This window comes from Mixophyes fleayi, chromosome 8, assembly GCF_038048845.1.
Source record: "Mixophyes fleayi isolate aMixFle1 chromosome 8, aMixFle1.hap1, whole genome shotgun sequence".
NCBI lineage: Eukaryota > Metazoa > Chordata > Amphibia > Anura > Limnodynastidae > Mixophyes > Mixophyes fleayi.
Window position 1 is genome coordinate 8311314 of NC_134409.1, and position 19008 is coordinate 8330321.

Here is a 19008-nt window from a genome sequence, read left to right on the forward strand (position 1 = left end):
ACTGTACTGCGCTGTGCGTAGGGAGTGATTTATCCGCGCTGAAACTGTGGAGCACATAGGGAGGTTCCCAGCTCGGTGGACAGTAACGTTCTGTAGACTGTAAATACGATAGATTATCTGGACTCCTGGTGCAGTTTCAATGCTGCTGGTATCATGGTCCAATCACATTGTATCATCCGCTCAATTCATACCGAATAAAGCCGCCCGTACGTAAGGACAGGATTGTACCCCTATTAGTTTCCATGTGTCCTTGCTTTCTCAGCATGGTCCTATTTTTTTTAATCACATTATTTTCCAGCAGGTCAGACTCCTGCACCTACTGTAAGTTATCAGAGGTGGATTAAGAGGGTAGAACTGGTTACTGTGTTATCACCTAAAAGGAAACCAAGGTTGTGTTTTATGGACTCTGCAAACTTCATATCACAATGGCGTCCGGTGATTCAAACATTATGGGCCTGATTCCGAGTGAGACGTTGGCCCGTAGCGTATCTTTGTGTTTATTCACACTGTTCAGAAAGTGACCGTACGTAACTGCGACTATTCAGGTCAGAAACTTTTCAGCACTTTGGACTCAGGCGCAGATACGGCTGAAAAAAGTGGTTTTATTTTTTTGGGTGTTCTGGGTCAGGTGTAAATAGATGATGACGAACACCCGAACTAGCGAACCGCTTGTAATTAAAGGTTTGCAAATGATTCGGAGACGCTTATTGAGACTTTAGTAGTCGCTCGGCCATAGATTAGGATTTGCCAAGTAGCAAAATGAAATACATGATTTATTATTTTTTGTACGCATGTGGGGAAGTAGTTCCTGCTGTATTAGGTTATTCAATTTTAAATGATGCTTAATAATAAGTGTGTTCGGAACATATAAAATAAAAGGTTTTGTACAAGGTCACAGGTTGGATGTAAGTGTCTGAGGTGCGTCTGTTGTTCAGACGTATCTGCTGCTCGTTCAACTCTGTATCCGGCGGACATTCATATACACTTGTCTGCAGTTTTCCTCAGTGCCACGTTACGCTTGTGGATGCCACGTTACGCTTGTGGATGCCACGTTACGCTTGTGGATGCCACGTTATGCTTGTGGATGCCACGTTAAGCTTGTGTTCCCCTCTGAACCAGACCCTATGTGTCATTCATTTCTCTTTGTGGACCCAGACTCCACATTAATAATGATCTCTCTGGCTGCACCTTTCCGCAGCCCATAACCTGATCAGGAACATTTTCTACTTTCTATTTTGTTTGATCAAATCCAGCATTATAAATAAAAGTTGCAAAGTATACTGTGTGTAAAAGGTGTGTACACGGACATATGACCTGGTCATGGAATCATGAAGAGCGCAGTTGAGGCCGTCCTGTGGGCTGAACCGTATGAGAATGCAGCTCGTCCGCTCGCTAGGAAGAAAACACATTACTGACTCTCTGTGTGTCTTAGCGAATAGACAAGTGAGTTGTTTTCTGTTGGTTCAGCCCTTCCACTATGTGTAAATGATGGGGGTTCTATCATGTCCTGAACAAACCCAGTAATTAGTAGCCTATAACTAATCCTTTCTCTTGTGGTGCTAAATCTATAACTTCACACATCCATCCAGGGCTCCCATCATCTAGGTTGCTGTGGGGAACAAGGCTCTGTATTCTGTATACACATCACAGATTGTTGTCCCTTGCGCTGGTGATGTAGAGAATCCTGCTCGGAAAGATTCCCCGCTGTGCGAGTCCTGTGTAATTTATAGAACTTGTCAAACCTCACGCGTTTCACCGTGACGCGTCCATTTGTTGTTGGTTGTAAATCCAATTTCAATCCCCCTCTCTCTCTCTGTGGTTTCCTGAAGCTTGTGTAAATGTATTTATCTGTCGTGTCAGCCAATGACTGTCCCCGGCCGCAATGTCGGGATGGCGGTGTGCGATTTACCGTGGGATTCCCCGTGGCTGTGATTTTTAAAGCGACTTCTGTTTTATCTCCAGTGCGCACAAGGACTCGTTCATCTGGAGATCGGGAGACTGCGAGTGGGGTCTTGGTCGTCCTCCAGGAACTCTTATGACGGCAGCCAGGTGCGATGTCCAATGTTTTCTACTTATGATTGACGTAGAGAAATGTTTTATATTGTGTTCCAGTTGCTGCAGTGATTCAGCTTTAGCACATTGTGGACTGTTAGACAATATACCGGTGACAGAGGACAGGAACTCTGCCCCGCAAAGTACTGACCAATCAAAGGACCAGAGAGAATTCTAAAAACATATAAAATTAAATTAAAGGACACTTTTGCAAATCATTTGAAAGGAAAATCTTAAATGTGGCTGAATCTTTGCACTTAATCTTTATTGCACCCCAATATGTCTGTGGTTGCCCCTGACAGCCGTTTGCATAAATAAGACTCGTTATATTAATGGGAGATGTCTCATGAGCCTCTCATTATCCTGATGCCCGTACTATTGAGACACTGATATTATTTTTAAAAAAATGGCTGCCAGAATTTTGTGCAGGTGACGCGTTCACAGCATCTGAGAGTCGCTCAATATCATCATCATCAGTTATTTATATAGCGCCACTAATTCCACAGCGCTGTACAGAGAACTCGCATCAGTCCTGCCCCTTTGGAGCTTACTACCGTGTTCTTGTCTTGAGTTATCCCAAATGCAGAATTTTTCCAACAGTTGTTGTTTTTTGGGAAACATGATGTGAGATCAGTGATCACTTCAGCACACTCTGCTCTGTACTATTATATCCTGATAGTTTAGGCAATTTTGCGACATTGAAACCCTGTTTGGCTTTTCCTGTGAGCGACCCCTAGCTGCCTGTTCCAGCACTACACCGGGCAATTCTCACATTGATATTATTCTTTGTCTTTTATGAAGTTATTTAATTGTATAACTTCTTCCTCGATAAATCCTTATAATGTGACAGTGGACAAATAGATTAATGTGTTATTGCCTGTAGCAGCCAATCAGTTGTTTGCGTACATTGGTCAATCTCGCCCCAGACGGACCGTTGCCTGAGATGCTCTGCAGAGTATGGGCACAGTGTTATTATATAACTTATATGTCGGTTGCAGGCGCTCCAGCTGTAGGTGACCTTGTCCTGTAGCAGAAATGCCACAAATCAGTGATTCCTATTAACGAGCTCTGATAATAAAACCAATGTACTTTATAAAGAGCTAATACTGCAGCGGCTTAATTGCAATCAATGACTTTGTCCTGCGCAAATCCCTCAATTCATAATATGCTGGGTCGATATAACTGCTTCCCGCTGAATGAATGCTGTGCGCGGTCCTTTATACGGCCGTCCTGTGTGCTGAGACAATTATCTGGCACTAGAGCGAGCGCTATGGAAACAGAAGTCATTATTTCAGGTTTCTACGCTTCAGTGGTAATTACATACCAGTCAGTGGCCTCGTTCTTATGTGGGTAAACGTTACAGGCTCTGCAGCCGAGTCTGCGGACTCAGCACATGAGATGTAGCCAGAGACCACCGAGATTCTGCCCCAATATTTCTGCAGAATGGATTATATGCTGTAAACGCTGGGTCCACCCCCTCTTATGAAGTGTCAGTAGAACAGTACATCGCTCATCCTGCCCAGAGAATCTTATCTGTGTATTTTAATTTATTATCAGAAATCTGATGTAAGCTACAGGGAGTTATTAACGAACATAGTGCAGATGTGGACCTTGCTCATAGCATCCAATTAACTTTGACCCATTAAGTGTAAATTAGACAGTGACGGCTAATTTCTAAATACTTTAATGCACCTTTGTCTATTATACTTTGGACAAAATAAAAACCCCAATAGTCACCAATGGAACAGTGCCCCCTGCTGGCTGAAATACCAAAAACATTCATAAACATTGATCAGTTGGTGTCACATTCTCATGGGCTTAATTGTAAATGTAACTATTTATGTCTTACACTCGGTGCCTCCACCAACGAATCAGTCCCAGACTTCTGCGGTTCCATCACAAATGCTCTTATCACCCGCTCCCCACAGATTCATTTATTAAGTGTTCTATTAGTTTGTCCTGGTCTCTCAATCCGCAATCACATCTATCCATAACGTACTGGATCCATCATCTCGCAAGTTGTAACTCTCTCCAAACTGGGCTGCCCCGTACTAATCTAGCTCCATTTATATCCACACCCCCTGTGTACAAGGTTAATGTTACTCCAAGCTATGGATTTAGTAAACAAATAAATGGATTAAATGTACTTTGCTGTACTGGCGTACCTCCTGTCTGGCGTACCTCCTGTCTGGCGTACCTCCTGTCTAGCGTACCTCCTGTCTGGCGTACCTCCTGTCTGGCGTACCTCCCTATGTCTGCCGCAATCAGTTAAGGTTGTCCCTTCTCCTAACTGTATGATAAAAGCCCACCTCAGCAGGAGCTAGGATAGCCCCCCCGGGAGGTACAGACATTGTAGGAGTACCCTCACTCACTGAGGCAGCCTTGTGTCATACAGGCAGCGAGTTACTTATGGCCATCATCATCTATTTATTTATATAGCGCCACTGTTTCCCAGCGCTATACAGAGAACTCACTCACATCAGTCCCTGCCCCATTGGAGCTTACAGTCTAAATTCCCTAACATACACACACACACACACACACACACACTAGGGTCAATTTGATAGCAGCCAATTAACCTACCAGTATGTTTTTGGAGTGTGGTAGAAAACCAGAGCACCCGGAGGAAACCCACGCAAACACAGGGAGAACATACAAACTCCACACAGATAAGGCCATTGTCTGGAATTGAACTCATGACCCCAGTGCTGTGAGGCAGAAGTGCTAACCACTGAGCCACCGTGCTGCCAAACATGAGTGAAGACGCCTCTCCTGGCCATCATGGTGACCAGCTGGATTGGGTTATTCGCTGGAACATAGAGAAATTATATTTACCCTTTATGCTTAACATTTTATGAAGTATAAAGGTTGGTTGGAATTGGGTTTGAATGTGGGGATGTGGGTACGGTGATAAGGGAGGACAATGGGCATTTTTTTTTTAGCCCACACTTGTCCCAGCTTCACACTTTCCCTTTCATCCATCTCTGTTTTCTCCAGTGTCCCTGAAGTGTAGGTGGAAGCTGTGAACGCAGCACTTTGTGGGAACATACAATAAGAAATAAATACGTTCCTGCAGGTTTCCACGAAGCTGAGCGGCTTTTCCTTGTAGCACTTCTTCTACGTGCTTAACAATAACTTCAACGGGGGATTTGAGTCTAATAATAGCCGGCTACGTCCTGTAATTAAATTGTAATGAAATTATTATGAAGGCTTCGGAATGTACAACAATTTAATTACTCTGCAAATCTTTTGTTCCAGATCAGTAAGAGCAGCTCTCACAGCGCTCAGCCGCCCTCGCTCGCCCCGGTCGTTTCCAACGCACAGAATTTCACAAGCGCCAAGAGGTCGTCGGCGCCGTCCTCTCAGAGGAACTCTGGTAATAACCGCTGCGCTACGTTCTCTGCCTCGTGCTTCCCGCAGAGTATTGCTCCCGCCGGCAGCAGTGGCTTAGTGTTAGGGGTCTCACATGTGACCCCGACTTCTCTAACGACAGACACAATGCATTGAAAAATAGAACATGAAGTGTACTAGAATATATTAACTGTAGATTATATTATTAATACTTCACCTGCAATTGATTGGAGATCTCCACTAGGGGGCAGTAGAATTACTATGAGACTTCACCAGACTGTGTCAGCGGTTGGGGTACGTATTTCCGATGACCGTAATCCTGACAAGAATGATAGTGATTAAAGACGTTACATCTAAATTATAGTATGTAGATATTTACTCACTATTGCGCTGATGGTAATCATGATTTTTATGACTGTGTCATTCTTGTCGGGATTAGTGTCATCGGAAATACGTACCCCAACCGTACAGCCGCTACAGGGCCGTAACTAGGACTGTGCGACAGGGACGACCGCCCAGGGCGCATCGCTGAAGGGGGCGCAATTTAGGAATATTTTAGGTTAATTTGGTTAAAATTGAGGTTAGGGGGCGGCATTTGTCTTTCTCACCCCAGGCGCTAGAATTCTAAGTTACGGCTCTGAGCCGCTATTCCTGCAGGGTAATCGCGCTGTAATAATGGTACTCTTTGTTCTACGTCGGCTGATGTGAGGGATTAGTCACCCAATCAAAGCTGACAGCACTAATCAACTCTAGTTTCTTATCCTCTGTATCTATTCCCGTTTAGCTGTAGCACCTCTACTTATCAATAGACGTTATTTAAGTAAATATATTAGAGATTACAGTGATTTACATTTTATTGGTGCGACGGTTCCCTCTGCACCGAGCGCTAACTAACCATCAGCGCTAACCTGTCCTCGCTACTCACCAGAATCCATGGGTTATATATTTATATGGATGCACATAATAGACGGAGAGGAGAGAGAGATTAATGCTGCTCCCAGGATGTTATGTGTCGGACGAGCTAATGGGGGGGACACAGAGAGGACAGACAGATATTAGGGAGCAGTTTATGTAGGGCAGATGAGACAGAGGGGTGGATGATTGGGTGGTGGAGGGGACTTTTGGGTCAGGTCTGCTGTATCACATAGGAGATGATCTGCTCACGTCTCTACCTCTCGCTCTAGGTACAGAACTGGAGCCCAGGACTGTAGAGATCAGCAGGGTAAGTGCCGACATCCACAGAACATGGATCTCTGGTCCTATAGATCACAACGTAACTCGTCCTTGTGTCTCCACCCTCAGGGTCCTAATGACGCTCTAGGGATCAGTATAGCGGGTGGAAAAGAGAGCCCCTTGGGTGACGTTCCTGTGTTCATCGCCATGATCCAGGCCAGCGGTGTCGCAGCTCGCTCTAACAAACTGAAAGTAAGTGTATTACCCCGTCTCCGCGTGTGTGTGAGCGGCCTCGCCGTGAGCGATACTGTACTCGGGGCAAAGACAAGTCCATGATAGTGGATGATCTACTTAACAAAGGAGAGAGTGATAAGTATTGTTGTAAATCATTTATAATATGTTAGCACACAAGTAGGTAAGATGCAGAAACACTTCAATGCACACGCTGGACGGCCCTGATCAGAGGAGCTTACACTCGGTTCTGTACTTAGACTGACGCGCTTTGGGTGGTTAATATAAGAGGAGCATAAAATGTTTTCTTTAATAATAGAACAGTCTGTTGTTACCATTGGATGTCTGTAACCAGAATGATCATTTTTCCTATGTAACAGAATTATTATAATGGTTATATCATGTAACATACATGTATACTTGCTACATACAGTCGTAACATGTAACAAGATCTGGGACTCTGTCACATGATCACCCAGTGAGTAAATATCATTATCATATATTATGGGACGTGTCTTCTGTGGCACAATGTCATAGTGACAATGATCTTATGGAAGCCGTATTAGGGTGGGGATATTAGGGACAAACACAGGATTTGTAGAGGGGGTTTCCACACCACGCCACCAGTGGGCGTGACCAGCATGTATGGGGGCGTGGCTATAATATTAGACAGTGCTTGGCTGCTCTCCAACTCTTCCTATCCCCATAATATACATGGGCAATGCTGCGTGCACTACTGTTAGGTGCACACAGCTCTCCCTTTTCAAGCAGAGCCGTGTGAAGCCGGGGCAGGGTCCAGCCACCTCAATTATACAGTGCCCCAGGCTTGGAAGGGGGTTTCCAGGCACTAGAAACCCCCCCCCCCCCTCGGTTTGCCTATGGATATTGCTTACAGTATACTTTTTTTTTCCTGATTCCTCTGCTTACACTTACAGATAAATTCCTTTTAAATTTAGTAACAGGGAGTGTTGAGGGTATAAATGTGGGCATGTTATCGATATATATTTACCCTGGTGTTTGCTTTTCCGCTGTAACTGCACTGATAATTCCCTTTATTACTGTCGCACATTACACACAGTATTTATCCCTGTTCTCTGCTAATTTACCAGAATGTCACCCTGGTAAATATTCCCACTGTGCAGCATTGTACCGCGGGTTTAATTGTCATTGTGTGACATTCGTGTGCAGCTGTGTTATAGTAAAGTCTGCTCATTATTAATCGCTGCGTCTTCAGTAGCGATTCACGTATCCTTGGTCTGCGTTTCACCCGATACCAGGTATCTCTGGGTTACGGCAGCGTTGTACCATGTGCATGATGTTATCCATATTGATAAGTGGCACCGTAACACACGTACTGTTGTTTCTTGCACACCCAGGTGGGAGATCGCATTGTCAGCATTAACCAGCAGCCACTGGACGGCCTCTCGCACGCGGACGTGGTCAACATCCTGAAGAGTGCCTACGGCAGCATCACCCTGCAGGTAGGCTGGCAGCGTGGTACAGACCTGTGAGCGGCTGATAATTGGTGCTCTGACCGTGAGCTCAGCTCAGGGGATCGAGAGACGATTATAACCACAAGCAGAGAACCTCGGTGTTAGCGGGGATGAGGAAACGCCTCAGGTCTGGAAATTGCAGTGTGCTGGAGATGTGAATGGATTGTCATTCAGTGTATTAACGTCATTGTAAGAGGAGCTCCCGGCTCACTGAGACGGATGGATCACTGATGTGAGTTCATCTGTAACAGTATTTAAACTGCTGCTTAATATATTTATTATAGAAAACATTGCACTAGGTTATGATTTCCCGACATCTATTCTGTGTGCGAGTTGTCTGCAAGGCTTTATTCTCCATCATATAACTAGTTATTGCATCTGCAGCCGTCTCTGGGCATTCGGCAGCTTTATCCGCCATTAGACAAGAGGTTCTTGGTGGCTTTTGCCCTTTTTATGGAAGGTTTGGTGAGAAATCTTTGCATATGCCTCTTATATAATTATACTCCGTAAACAAATCTACATTGAATGCCCCCTAACACTTTCAGGTCTGACATCTGGGCCTGAACGCCCATCTCGTTCTCTGATTTGCCTACATATGTGGGCACAGTTAATACGGTTGGATAACGGCTGCACACAGAGTTAGAAGGGGTCATTGATTGACCAGTTCAGCCAATCTGAGAAAGATCTGAAAGATCAATGTTAGGAGAGAATCGGGATCTGCTCATACACGATGTGATTTGCAGCCAGTTCAGTCTTAGAAGACAGTTGTCAGCGCTTATCCTTTACACTGCATATCTGTGTGTGTGTGTGTGTGTCTAGCAAATTGAAAACCTGAGGTATTGGTTCATATTTTGTTCAAAATATTTAAGCCTGCATCCCAGCATCAAGGGCACCTCATTATATGCAGGTCCTACACTGACCTATATGCTTTAAACACCATGAAAATGCAGTTAAAATCAGATGCACTCACCTCCCAGGTATAGGGGTTTAGAAGTCTTAGGAGAGGTAATTGTCCAACAGGGTTTACAACATTTTTGGGCACCTTTAGGTTCTAAGTACAGTGGACAGTCCAAATAACTAGAAAATCAGTTGTAGAAAATGTTGGGTAGTTTTGTACTTCTGTAGTTTGTACAATAATTATACAGAGAGTTCGGGCAGTTTAAAAATATTGCTGAAAAACTTTTCATATTTTTTGTGTGATATTTTCATTATCCACTAAAAGGTCATTGGTATAAAAAAAAAATAGGCTTACAGGAATTTTCAAATAACTAAAGATAAATATGAACATTAAGGGGGGAATTCAATTGTCGTCGGAAACACCGAAAATCTCACGGTCCGCGCACTATTACCGTTATTACGGTAATAGTGCGCAGAGAAAAACGTTACTACGGTAATTTTCTCACTGGATTTCAGCTCGCGGCTCAGGGAGCTGAAATCCAGCTAACTATTACCGTAATAATGGTAATAGTTTTAACGTGCCGCGGAAACCCAACAATTGAAGACCCCCCTAAAAAGGGAATGTGAACTGGCAAATGTAAACTCTTCCTTGCATCAAACGCATTTTTATATCAAGGAGTCTATCCAAAATATGATATTGTAACAGTTTTGTTGTATTTTGAGGTACTTGTAATAATTTGAGAAATCTGTACAATCTCTCACTTGTCATTTAAAAGTTCCAGTGTTTTCTTTTTGTGTGCTTTTTAAGATGTATTACTTTAATTGTATTTAAATACTTTATATAAAAGGATTATATTTTGAGACTGTATAAACAAATATTGATTAAAACATGAAAACACTGGTAGATACAATACATTTCACTTTTCTCATTAACATCACATTCACAAGTGAATATTTTATTCTTCCATGAATATAAAATTATAAATATAGTTTTTAACACTTTTGTTATCTGCTGCACTTTGCTACTGGGTCTAGAAATGTCTGTCTCACAAGTTTAAATGTCGTCAACAAGAACAGAGAAATCTCTTGTAACAGACGATAATCATGATGGACACATAGGTAGTTTTGTGTATTACAAAGTTCCGCTAGCGCGACGCAGACTTGTAGAAGGCAGATAATTGTGTTCACTGGCGTAGAAAGCTAATTATCTGCACGTCCACATAGCTCCCGCCAGACGCTAATCTTCCATCTTCCAGCGGCGTCTGTGCAATCATCCCAGTCTGCTGCTCCAGCGTGTGTCCAATTTAATCTGCCAGATGCAGCTGGACTGAGATAAGAGGAGTCGCACTGAACTGCGGGATGACTCCGCTGAGCAGATTGCAGATCTCCTGGGAATGCAGTTATATAGGATCTGTCTGATAACCGTCATACGCACAGATTAGTACTGCTGTGCAGTGAATGACAAACAAGACTCCCGGCATCTGGCGGACACAGAGATGATCTGACCGTGCTCTATACATTGAACAGTCCTGATTGATAGATTTAGCAATGACTTAGTGTAATATTTATCTGTTACAGATTTCATCTCAACAATACAATTGTTTCTCAGACTTTGTGTATAGACTGAGTATGACCACTTGTCATTTAGTTAAGTAGAACAGTTTGTCAATACAGATACATTGTATCACTAGATGATGATGGCTTTTTTATTATGAGGTCTGTGTATCTGTGAGCGTATGTGCGGGACGGGCTGTACACAGCGCTGAACACAGTCTCACAAATATGATTTCAATAGATTTACAAAAACAACAGTTTATTCTATTATAGTAATTCCCAGGCAGTTGTTCCGTAAAATAGCAGACGGTATGTGTGACAATGATATAGGAAAGATCAGGACATTTATTTAACAGAAATGGAAGTACATTGAAGGATGATACAACATGTGTTTTAATTGAAAAACACCCAATAAAATAAGAAATGTGTTATTACTCGTTAGTAATAATCTCAGTCTCCATAGATGGAGATATGGGAGGCAGTGATGTCAATGTAGAAGATTACTAATCAGCTCTCCAACCTTCAGTTCCTTTATTCAGTGCACCAATTATTATTATTATTAACTGAGGGGGAAAAAAGTCACATAAGACAAACCAAGAAATACCGGGGCCCCTCAAGGATTTAGTTGAAATAATACAATGTAATTTATTATTATTATTATTATTGTATATTGCTGTAAGTGTTGATCGTTCCTTGAGCCGTGGTGGGGTTCACAAGGAGCTCAGCAGTGTAGCACCCTCCAGTAGTATCTGGTAACATTACAGAGGGACATTGTAAGATTCCAGTCTCTTTGTTCTCTGATAAATCCTGCAGTCTCTTTGGCCATTTTGCTTTGTGATTCATCAAAGTCAATTCATGAGTTTCTGTGCGTTCTTTTTGGGTCAAATAACAAACCAGATTTATGGGTGCCGAACCCACTCACCTCTTCCAGCCTGTTTTACTGTTATCTAAATATATTCATATTTCACTTACTGTACAATCTTGTGGCCGAATTCCCAGAGCCTCTTGTGTGACACGAGATTATGAATTACAACCAGAACAGGGAGATGTAACTGTGCGTGTTCTCATGTTCTTCTCATATGACTACAGAATGGCTTATTGATTGACAGCTATACATAGTGAGAGTCCCGGTGATCAGGGCTGCCAAGAAGAATTCAGGGCCCGGGTACAACAAATTCATGGGGCCCCCCTCATATTCAAGTAAGACCCAAAATTTTTTTGCGCCGCCTTACGGCGGCGCAAAAAAATTTAGGTGTATGGTCATACATTCAGGGGCGTGGCTAGCCAAATGGCGGTGCAAAATTTTTGGGAGGTGTGGTCATGCATTTGGGGGCGTGGCAAACGTGCCATTGGGGCGTGGCTAACATAAAAACCACTAGGCTCTCAATTCGCCAGAGCGTCACATATGTTCAAGCACTCCTGACTTTCAGGACATCTACCACCACAGTGTAGTATACAAACAATGCAGTGTGTACACAAACAGTTCAGTCTTGGCCTACACCTTACATTGGGCACAACATTCACCAAAAATTGGTATTGTCCTTACTAGAATCACAACATTTCACACACTGTGCTGCTCTCTCCTACCTGTTCTTCTCACTTTCTCCACCTGTGGCTGCTGCTTTCTTTTGTTGCGGCTTGTCCGGATCCAGAAATGTTGAAGGACCTATTTTGAAAAAAAATGGCTACATTTAGAAAATTACAGCCAGCCCCGGCCTTAAATCAATAGCACCCACGATTAATAATTAGGCCTTCCTCCAGCCCCAACATTAAAATAATAGTATTCACATTTAATAAATAAACCTATTTCACTTCCTGCAAACAGCCCCAGCAATACCTATTTCCCGCAACCATCACTGCCATTAAATAACTCATAGTCACATTTAATAAATAGACCTCATTCTCCCTAAACTCACCCCAAGATTCAATAGCCCCCAAACCACCCCATCTTAAATTAATAGTCCCTACTATTAAATTGCCTCACCATCATCCTACAAACAAAATAGCGCCCATTAATTAGCCGCCACCTACCGCACACACACTACATTGCAACAAGCCCCATCACAACTACACTGCGACCTCCATGCTGCTTTCCCCCCTTTTTATTCACTCTGTGCCTCTCTCCCCTTTTTTTTAACTCTGTGCCTCATTGCACCTTTTTTTCCTCTGTGCCTCTCTGCCCCTGTTTTCCTCTGTGCCCCTCTACAGTTTTCCTCTGTGCCCCTCTGCCCCTGTTTTCCTCTGTGCCCCTCTGCAGTTTTCCTCTGTGCCCCTCTGCCCCTGTTTTCCTCTGTGCCTCTCTGCCCCTGTTTTCCTCTGTGCCTCTCTGCCCTGTTTTCCTCTGTGCCTCTCTGCCCCTGTATTCCTCTGTGCCTCTCTGCCCCTGTATTCCTCTTTGCCTCTCTGCCCCTGTATTCCTCTTTGCCTCTCTGCCCCTGTATTCCTCTGTGCCTCTCTGCCCCTGTATTCCTCTGTGCCTCTCTGCCCCTGTTTTCCTCTGTGCCTCTCTGCCCCTGTATTCCTCTGTGCCTCTCTGCCCCTGTTTTCCTCTGTGCCTCTCTGTCCTTGTATACCTCTGTGCCTCTCTGCCCCTTTTTTATAGTACTGTCCCTCTGTTTTCCCCCTTGCCTCTCAGTTTCTTTCCTTACCTCTTGTAAGCTTCTTTCTTTTCTTCTCTTCTGTCTTCTCCTTTTTCTTCTGCCTTGGTCTTGTCAGGCTGCGGCGCTCCTCACTGACTGACTGTCGGGCGTGACTTGATGACGTCATGCCCGACAGTCAGTGTGAATGGAGAAGACAGGAAAGGAGGGACGCGGCGCCGCGGTCACGTGAGTATTGATTTTTTTATTTTATTTTTTTTTTTATTTCTTATAGCTCCCCCACCAACGGACCACCCCCCGGGAAAAAAAAAAAATATATATATATTTTTAAAAACCGCAAGATACAAAAAAATTTTTACAAAATAAAATAAAAAAAAAATTTCAGCGAGGGCCCGGCCCGGGCCCCCTGGCATGGCCGGGCCCGGGTAAAATGTACCCGCTCCCCCCCCCCTCTCGGCGGCCCTGCCGGTGATTGCAAACCCCATAGTATAATATGTTCCAGTCCATTGAAGAGACGCTTAATATTTGGTCTTGGAGAGGAGGTAACCATTTTGTGGACTGAACCCAATATTCACAAGCATACAAGTTATGATTTCACTAGGAGCCAGTGACATCACTGAGAATGCAGCCTATCCAGTCACTAGGAACCAGTGACATCACTGAGAATGCAGCCTATCCATTCACTAGGAACCAGTGACATCACTGAGAATGCAGCCCATCCATTCACTAGGAACCAGTGACATCACTGAGAATGCAGCCTATCCAGTCACTAGGAACCAGTGACATCACTGAGAATGCAGCCTATCCAGTCACTAGGAACCAGTGACATCACTGAGAATGCAGCCTATCCAGTCACTAGGAACCAGTGACATCACTGAGAATGCAGCCTATCCAGTCACTAGGAACCAGTGACATCACTGAGAATGCAGCCTATCCATTCACTAGGAACCAGTGACATCACTAAGAATGCAGCCTATCCAGTCACTAGGAACCAGTGACCTCACTGAGAATGCAGCCTATCCAGTCACTAGGAACCAGTGACATCACTGAGAATGCAGCCTATCCAGTCACTAGGAACCAGTGACATCACTGAGAATGCAGCCTATCCAGTCACTAGGAACCAGTGACATCACTGAGAATGCAGCCTATCCAGTCACTAGGAACCAGTGACATCACTGAGAATGCAGCCTATCAGTCACTAGGAACCAGTGACATCGCTGAGAATGTAGCCTATCCATTCACTAGGAACCAGTGACATCGCTGAGAATGCAGCCTATCCATTCACTAGGAACCAGTGACATCACTCTATGCCGATGAATATTAGTTCAGACTACTATATAGAGGCCACCACTGTGTGTGTAAGTGATAGTTGCACCTTTTCATTCCACCATCCATCCCCGAGTGTGATGACAGTAACATCTGAAGAGAAGTGTTTGACATCTTGGCCTCTCTTGTACTTCTTTTCCCTCCTGTTCAGCATCATTTTTTGTTTATATCCGTCCTCTTTCAAAATTCTGCTTTATCTATAATAAAATGCAAGTTAATAAAGCCCAGTGCAGCAGGAAGACGCAGCACAGACAGAGCAGGTGAGAAATACAGATATTATTGGCATCTATAATGGCTGTGATCCATGTTACTGTGACAGCCGCACATTACACTGACGTTTGTACATCTTATACATGTCACATATTTATCAACTGTCTTATGGTACAATGTGTACGTAAGATAAAGAGGAGAGCGTCCCCTGCTCACCCCGTCAGCTCACTTTAATCAACATTCTGGAAATCTTAAGCTGCAGTACAAGGACTTGCGTTTGTTCCTTATAATACTCAGGTTTCCCCGATGAAGACTGAGGCAATGACATCAGAACTCACAATTTATACAGTTATAATTTACAGGCGTTTATATACTTGTGCATTATATTTTTAAGTAAAAGTACATTAAGAGCCTGATAATGAGTTATTTGTTCTGTTTATATAACGTGAGGATGTTGTTGTGCAGAAATAAATGGGATTTTGATGTTGTCCCATCTCGCTCTGTGTGTTTCATGTTGTAGGTTGTAGCAGATACGAATATTAGTGCGATCGCCAGTCAGCTGGAGAGTATGTCTGTGAGCCAGAACTTCAGTACCGATCAGCAGTCCGAGGAGGGGGAGTGAGTACATCTTTACCTCTGGGGGGGGGGGATAATGTACTGATTCTTCTGGGAAACTGTTTATAAAGACCAGTAAAATCACACCAAAATTCTGCATTGTTTCACGATAATTTAACCACAGGGTGGCACTGTCTTACAACTGTTTATAAATGATATAACATCTTGTGTATATAAATAGTCATTTAAAAAAAAAAATGGAAGGTACCTTATAATTTTTAGCCTGAGAAAAACAGTGGAGAACAGTCTCCCTAAAATATCTGCAAATATCTTTTTTTTTTGTTTTGTTTTGTTTTGTTTCCCAACTTGGCCATTATATCATATTTCCTAGTTTTCGCTCCTCTCCAGGTCTTACTCTCCCCCTCCCCCTCCCTCTATAAGATGCTGGTGAATTGATGCCACAACTTTCTATCGTTCACTTGTTGTGTTTTGCAGGTGTCCTGTCCCGAAACTCATTCATCTGGAGAAGGGTCAGGATGGTCTTGGGTTTAGCATTGTTGGGGGGCACGGGAGCCCTCACGGAGATCTTCCGATTTACGTCAAGACAATATTTTCTAAGGTAAATTGTTGCTACACATCTCAATATCCATTTTCTATCTATATCTAATGACCTGGCCATATACGTCGTACATGGTCTATCAACTAGTATAACAAGAGTCCGCCGGGTACATATATATCTCACAGATGGGATGTGGTGGGATCTTCAGAGAAGGTTTCACAACAGGAGGACAATGCACCAGATTAAGCGGAGAATTGACAATTTGTGGGAACCCAGATCCACAGCCTCAAGGGAACCTCTTGTCTGCAAAGCTGCGTTCACCGTAAGAGGCTTATTGTGCATGTTCCCCATATTGTTGTGCAAGACAAAAGTGGTGGTAAAACTGTAACATGAGAATTGAAACAAATGTATCACTGACAATGCTCCGTATTGTCTTAAATGTGAGTTTTCATATTCTGGAAGTAAAAGGGAGCAAGCATATTATTGCAGCATTTTTATACAGTACAATTGGGGGGGGGGGGGGGGGAATGCAGATTTGTGACATTTTAGGGCACAAAATATGTGGATATGTACATATAGTCAGGGTAAGATGAATGCAGGAGGCTGTAAACCTAGAATTGTGACATTCAAGTGGTGCGATATATTATTATTATTCAGGAAACACCGGTCCGGACTCTGCCCAGCACTTATATCCTGGGGAACAATGTGGGAAGAAATGTTTCTGTTCGTTCTCCCTGCACACAGGAGCTACGTGCCTGAGTATTTATAGTGCTGCCCTCTGGTGGTTGATGCTCAGTAATACAACTGCATTCTTTCCACTGACAAAGGCTGTACAGAGGGTGATAAAACACTCTCTTTACATTCTGCCATACGGTATAAATTACTCTGCGGAGATCCCATGCGTGTAGCTCACAGCCTGATTACTTCCATCTGTTCATTCACAGACCCTTTGTTCCTGGTACATTGTAACAATACTGCAAATGTTTCCTCTTATTTTGTTCTGTAAGAGTCCATCTTTAACAGCTGTCTAAATGGCTGAAACAGGAGAGATTACCGCGTGTTCTACGTTATTACATTACAAGACAATCTTCTCTCCGCTCGCCCCATAAACGCGTAGTAATTGGCCTCAGGGTGTTGTGATTTAATAATCCGGATTATTATAAAAGGCCGCGTGTTCCTGTAACCGGTACCGTGAACCTCTTTTCAGACTGTAGCTCTTGTTGTTGTTTTAAGAATTAGCATCTCATTTGAAGAAACTACTGTAATTTATTTTATTTTATTAATATTTATTTTTTTGCCATTTTTAACATAGGGAGCTGCTGCAGTCGATACGAGACTGAAACGGGGCGACCAGATATTAGCGGTTAACGAGGAGAGCCTGGAGGGCGTCACGCATGAAGAGGCTGTCGCCATTTTAAAACGTCAGCGAGGAAACGTGACGCTGACGGTGTTATCGTAATGACCGTGTGTGTGTGTGTGTGTGTGTGTGTGTGGTGATTGTCCGAGGGCGCACAGTGTATCACAGGCAAACGGCGACTCTCCTGCACTTGGGAAACTAAAACTCCTTTGCATTGGACAATGGCTGTCTGGGATTTGTAGTTCCACAACTGCTGGAGAACAATCAATTTTGCCAACCTCTGGTGAAACGCGTGAATTCTGTGTGTCCCGAGGAACCACTTACCGTACCGCGCTTTTTGCTGAGTCCAGTGTACAATATAAAGCACATTAATACAGAAACGCATTACCACCGTATTACCTTAATAGCGGACAAGTCTTCCAGCCAGCCCGTAGTACAGTATAATGTCATTTTGTCGTCTTGTCAATGTAGAATGTTTTGCAAACTCTTCAATTCCCTAAATCCGTCCTTGCACTTCTGGGATATAAAGGGTGTATTGTTTAGTGAAATGTGGGAAAATGCTAAAGGACATTATGTTCTGGTTAAACAATTACACTGATTTTTTGAGATATTAGGAGCCCAAGTAAAGAATTTAATGTGCTGTAACAATGAAACCTGTTCTGTGTGTTACAGAAATCTCTCAACATTTCTGGTGCTGGTAAAATGAGACCATTGTAGGAGCGTTTGACCTACAGCTCGTATAATACTTCAGATAATAATAATTAGCGCTGGTGTGACTGATCAGCGGGAGACGCGTCAAGCTGGTGATTCAGCATAAGTACAGTAGCTTATAGCGGGCGCACACTTACTGTCTAACTTGCACCAGATTATTTAGAGCTAATTGCTGACTGGGTGCTGCAGGTTAATGCACATTCTTACATTGGCAGCATGTTAGTAAATAACCCCGCTGGCTTCTTGCAATTATGTTGCGCTTTACATTCCTGCGATCTGCACAGCGGATACAAATTGACTCTGTGCTCTCATTTCTACTGTGTTGTACTATTGATAAGTGTTCTCAATGTATATGTATATAAAGCGTGTGGATAGATAAAGCTATATATTTTATTTAAGACTAAAGATTAATTTTTTTCAGAATTATAAGAGTATGTTGCACTGTGCGGCTTTGTTAGGGCGCTGTTGGTTTGGGGCAGAGTAACAAAACAAGATAAAAAATGCTGCTAGCTCAATTATTTGTAGACCTCCCCCTGGTGGCAGAAAGGTAAACTGCACCTGCTGTGGTATATAATCAGAATAGACAGGATTAGACCTGGAATAAAAAGTGGCCACTAATAAAAATGATATACAAATACTCTATATATATATATATATATATATATATATATATATATATATATATATATATATATATATATATATATATATATATATATATATATATATATATATTATTGTACAGCCTTCAAAATTGGCAGCCTCCATTGTGTGAAGATAACGGATACAGTTTAATGGCTCGCTCAGGCTTACTGGTAAAAAGATTTCTCTACTCTGAGCGAAATCCCCTTTTAATGGATGACTTTTATGATTTACCAATTAATACGCCGGCTCTGTTATCCCCTTGGTGGACTTAAGAGGTTCGGAATGTGAACACTGAAT

At 43.0% G+C, this 19008-nt stretch overlaps 1 protein-coding gene across 2 annotated transcripts in view; it reads left to right on the forward strand.

The window, feature by feature from the left end:
* Positions 1-18717, forward strand: part of PATJ (PATJ crumbs cell polarity complex component) — a 159203-nt gene extending 140486 nt beyond the window's left edge. For both annotated transcript variants that reach the window (XM_075181788.1, XM_075181789.1), the window contains 8 exons: positions 1963-2049; positions 5311-5428; positions 6588-6625; positions 6706-6828; positions 8184-8288; positions 15405-15502; positions 15935-16058; positions 17311-18717. In XM_075181788.1, the coding sequence (XP_075037889.1) occupies positions 1963-2049; positions 5311-5428; positions 6588-6625; positions 6706-6828; positions 8184-8288; positions 15405-15502; positions 15935-16058; positions 17311-17457 (840 nt within the window). In that variant the 3' untranslated portion in view covers positions 17458-18717. The remainder of the gene's footprint in view (positions 1-1962; positions 2050-5310; positions 5429-6587; positions 6626-6705; positions 6829-8183; positions 8289-15404; positions 15503-15934; positions 16059-17310) is intronic.
* The last annotated feature ends 291 nt before the right edge of the window (positions 18718-19008 follow it).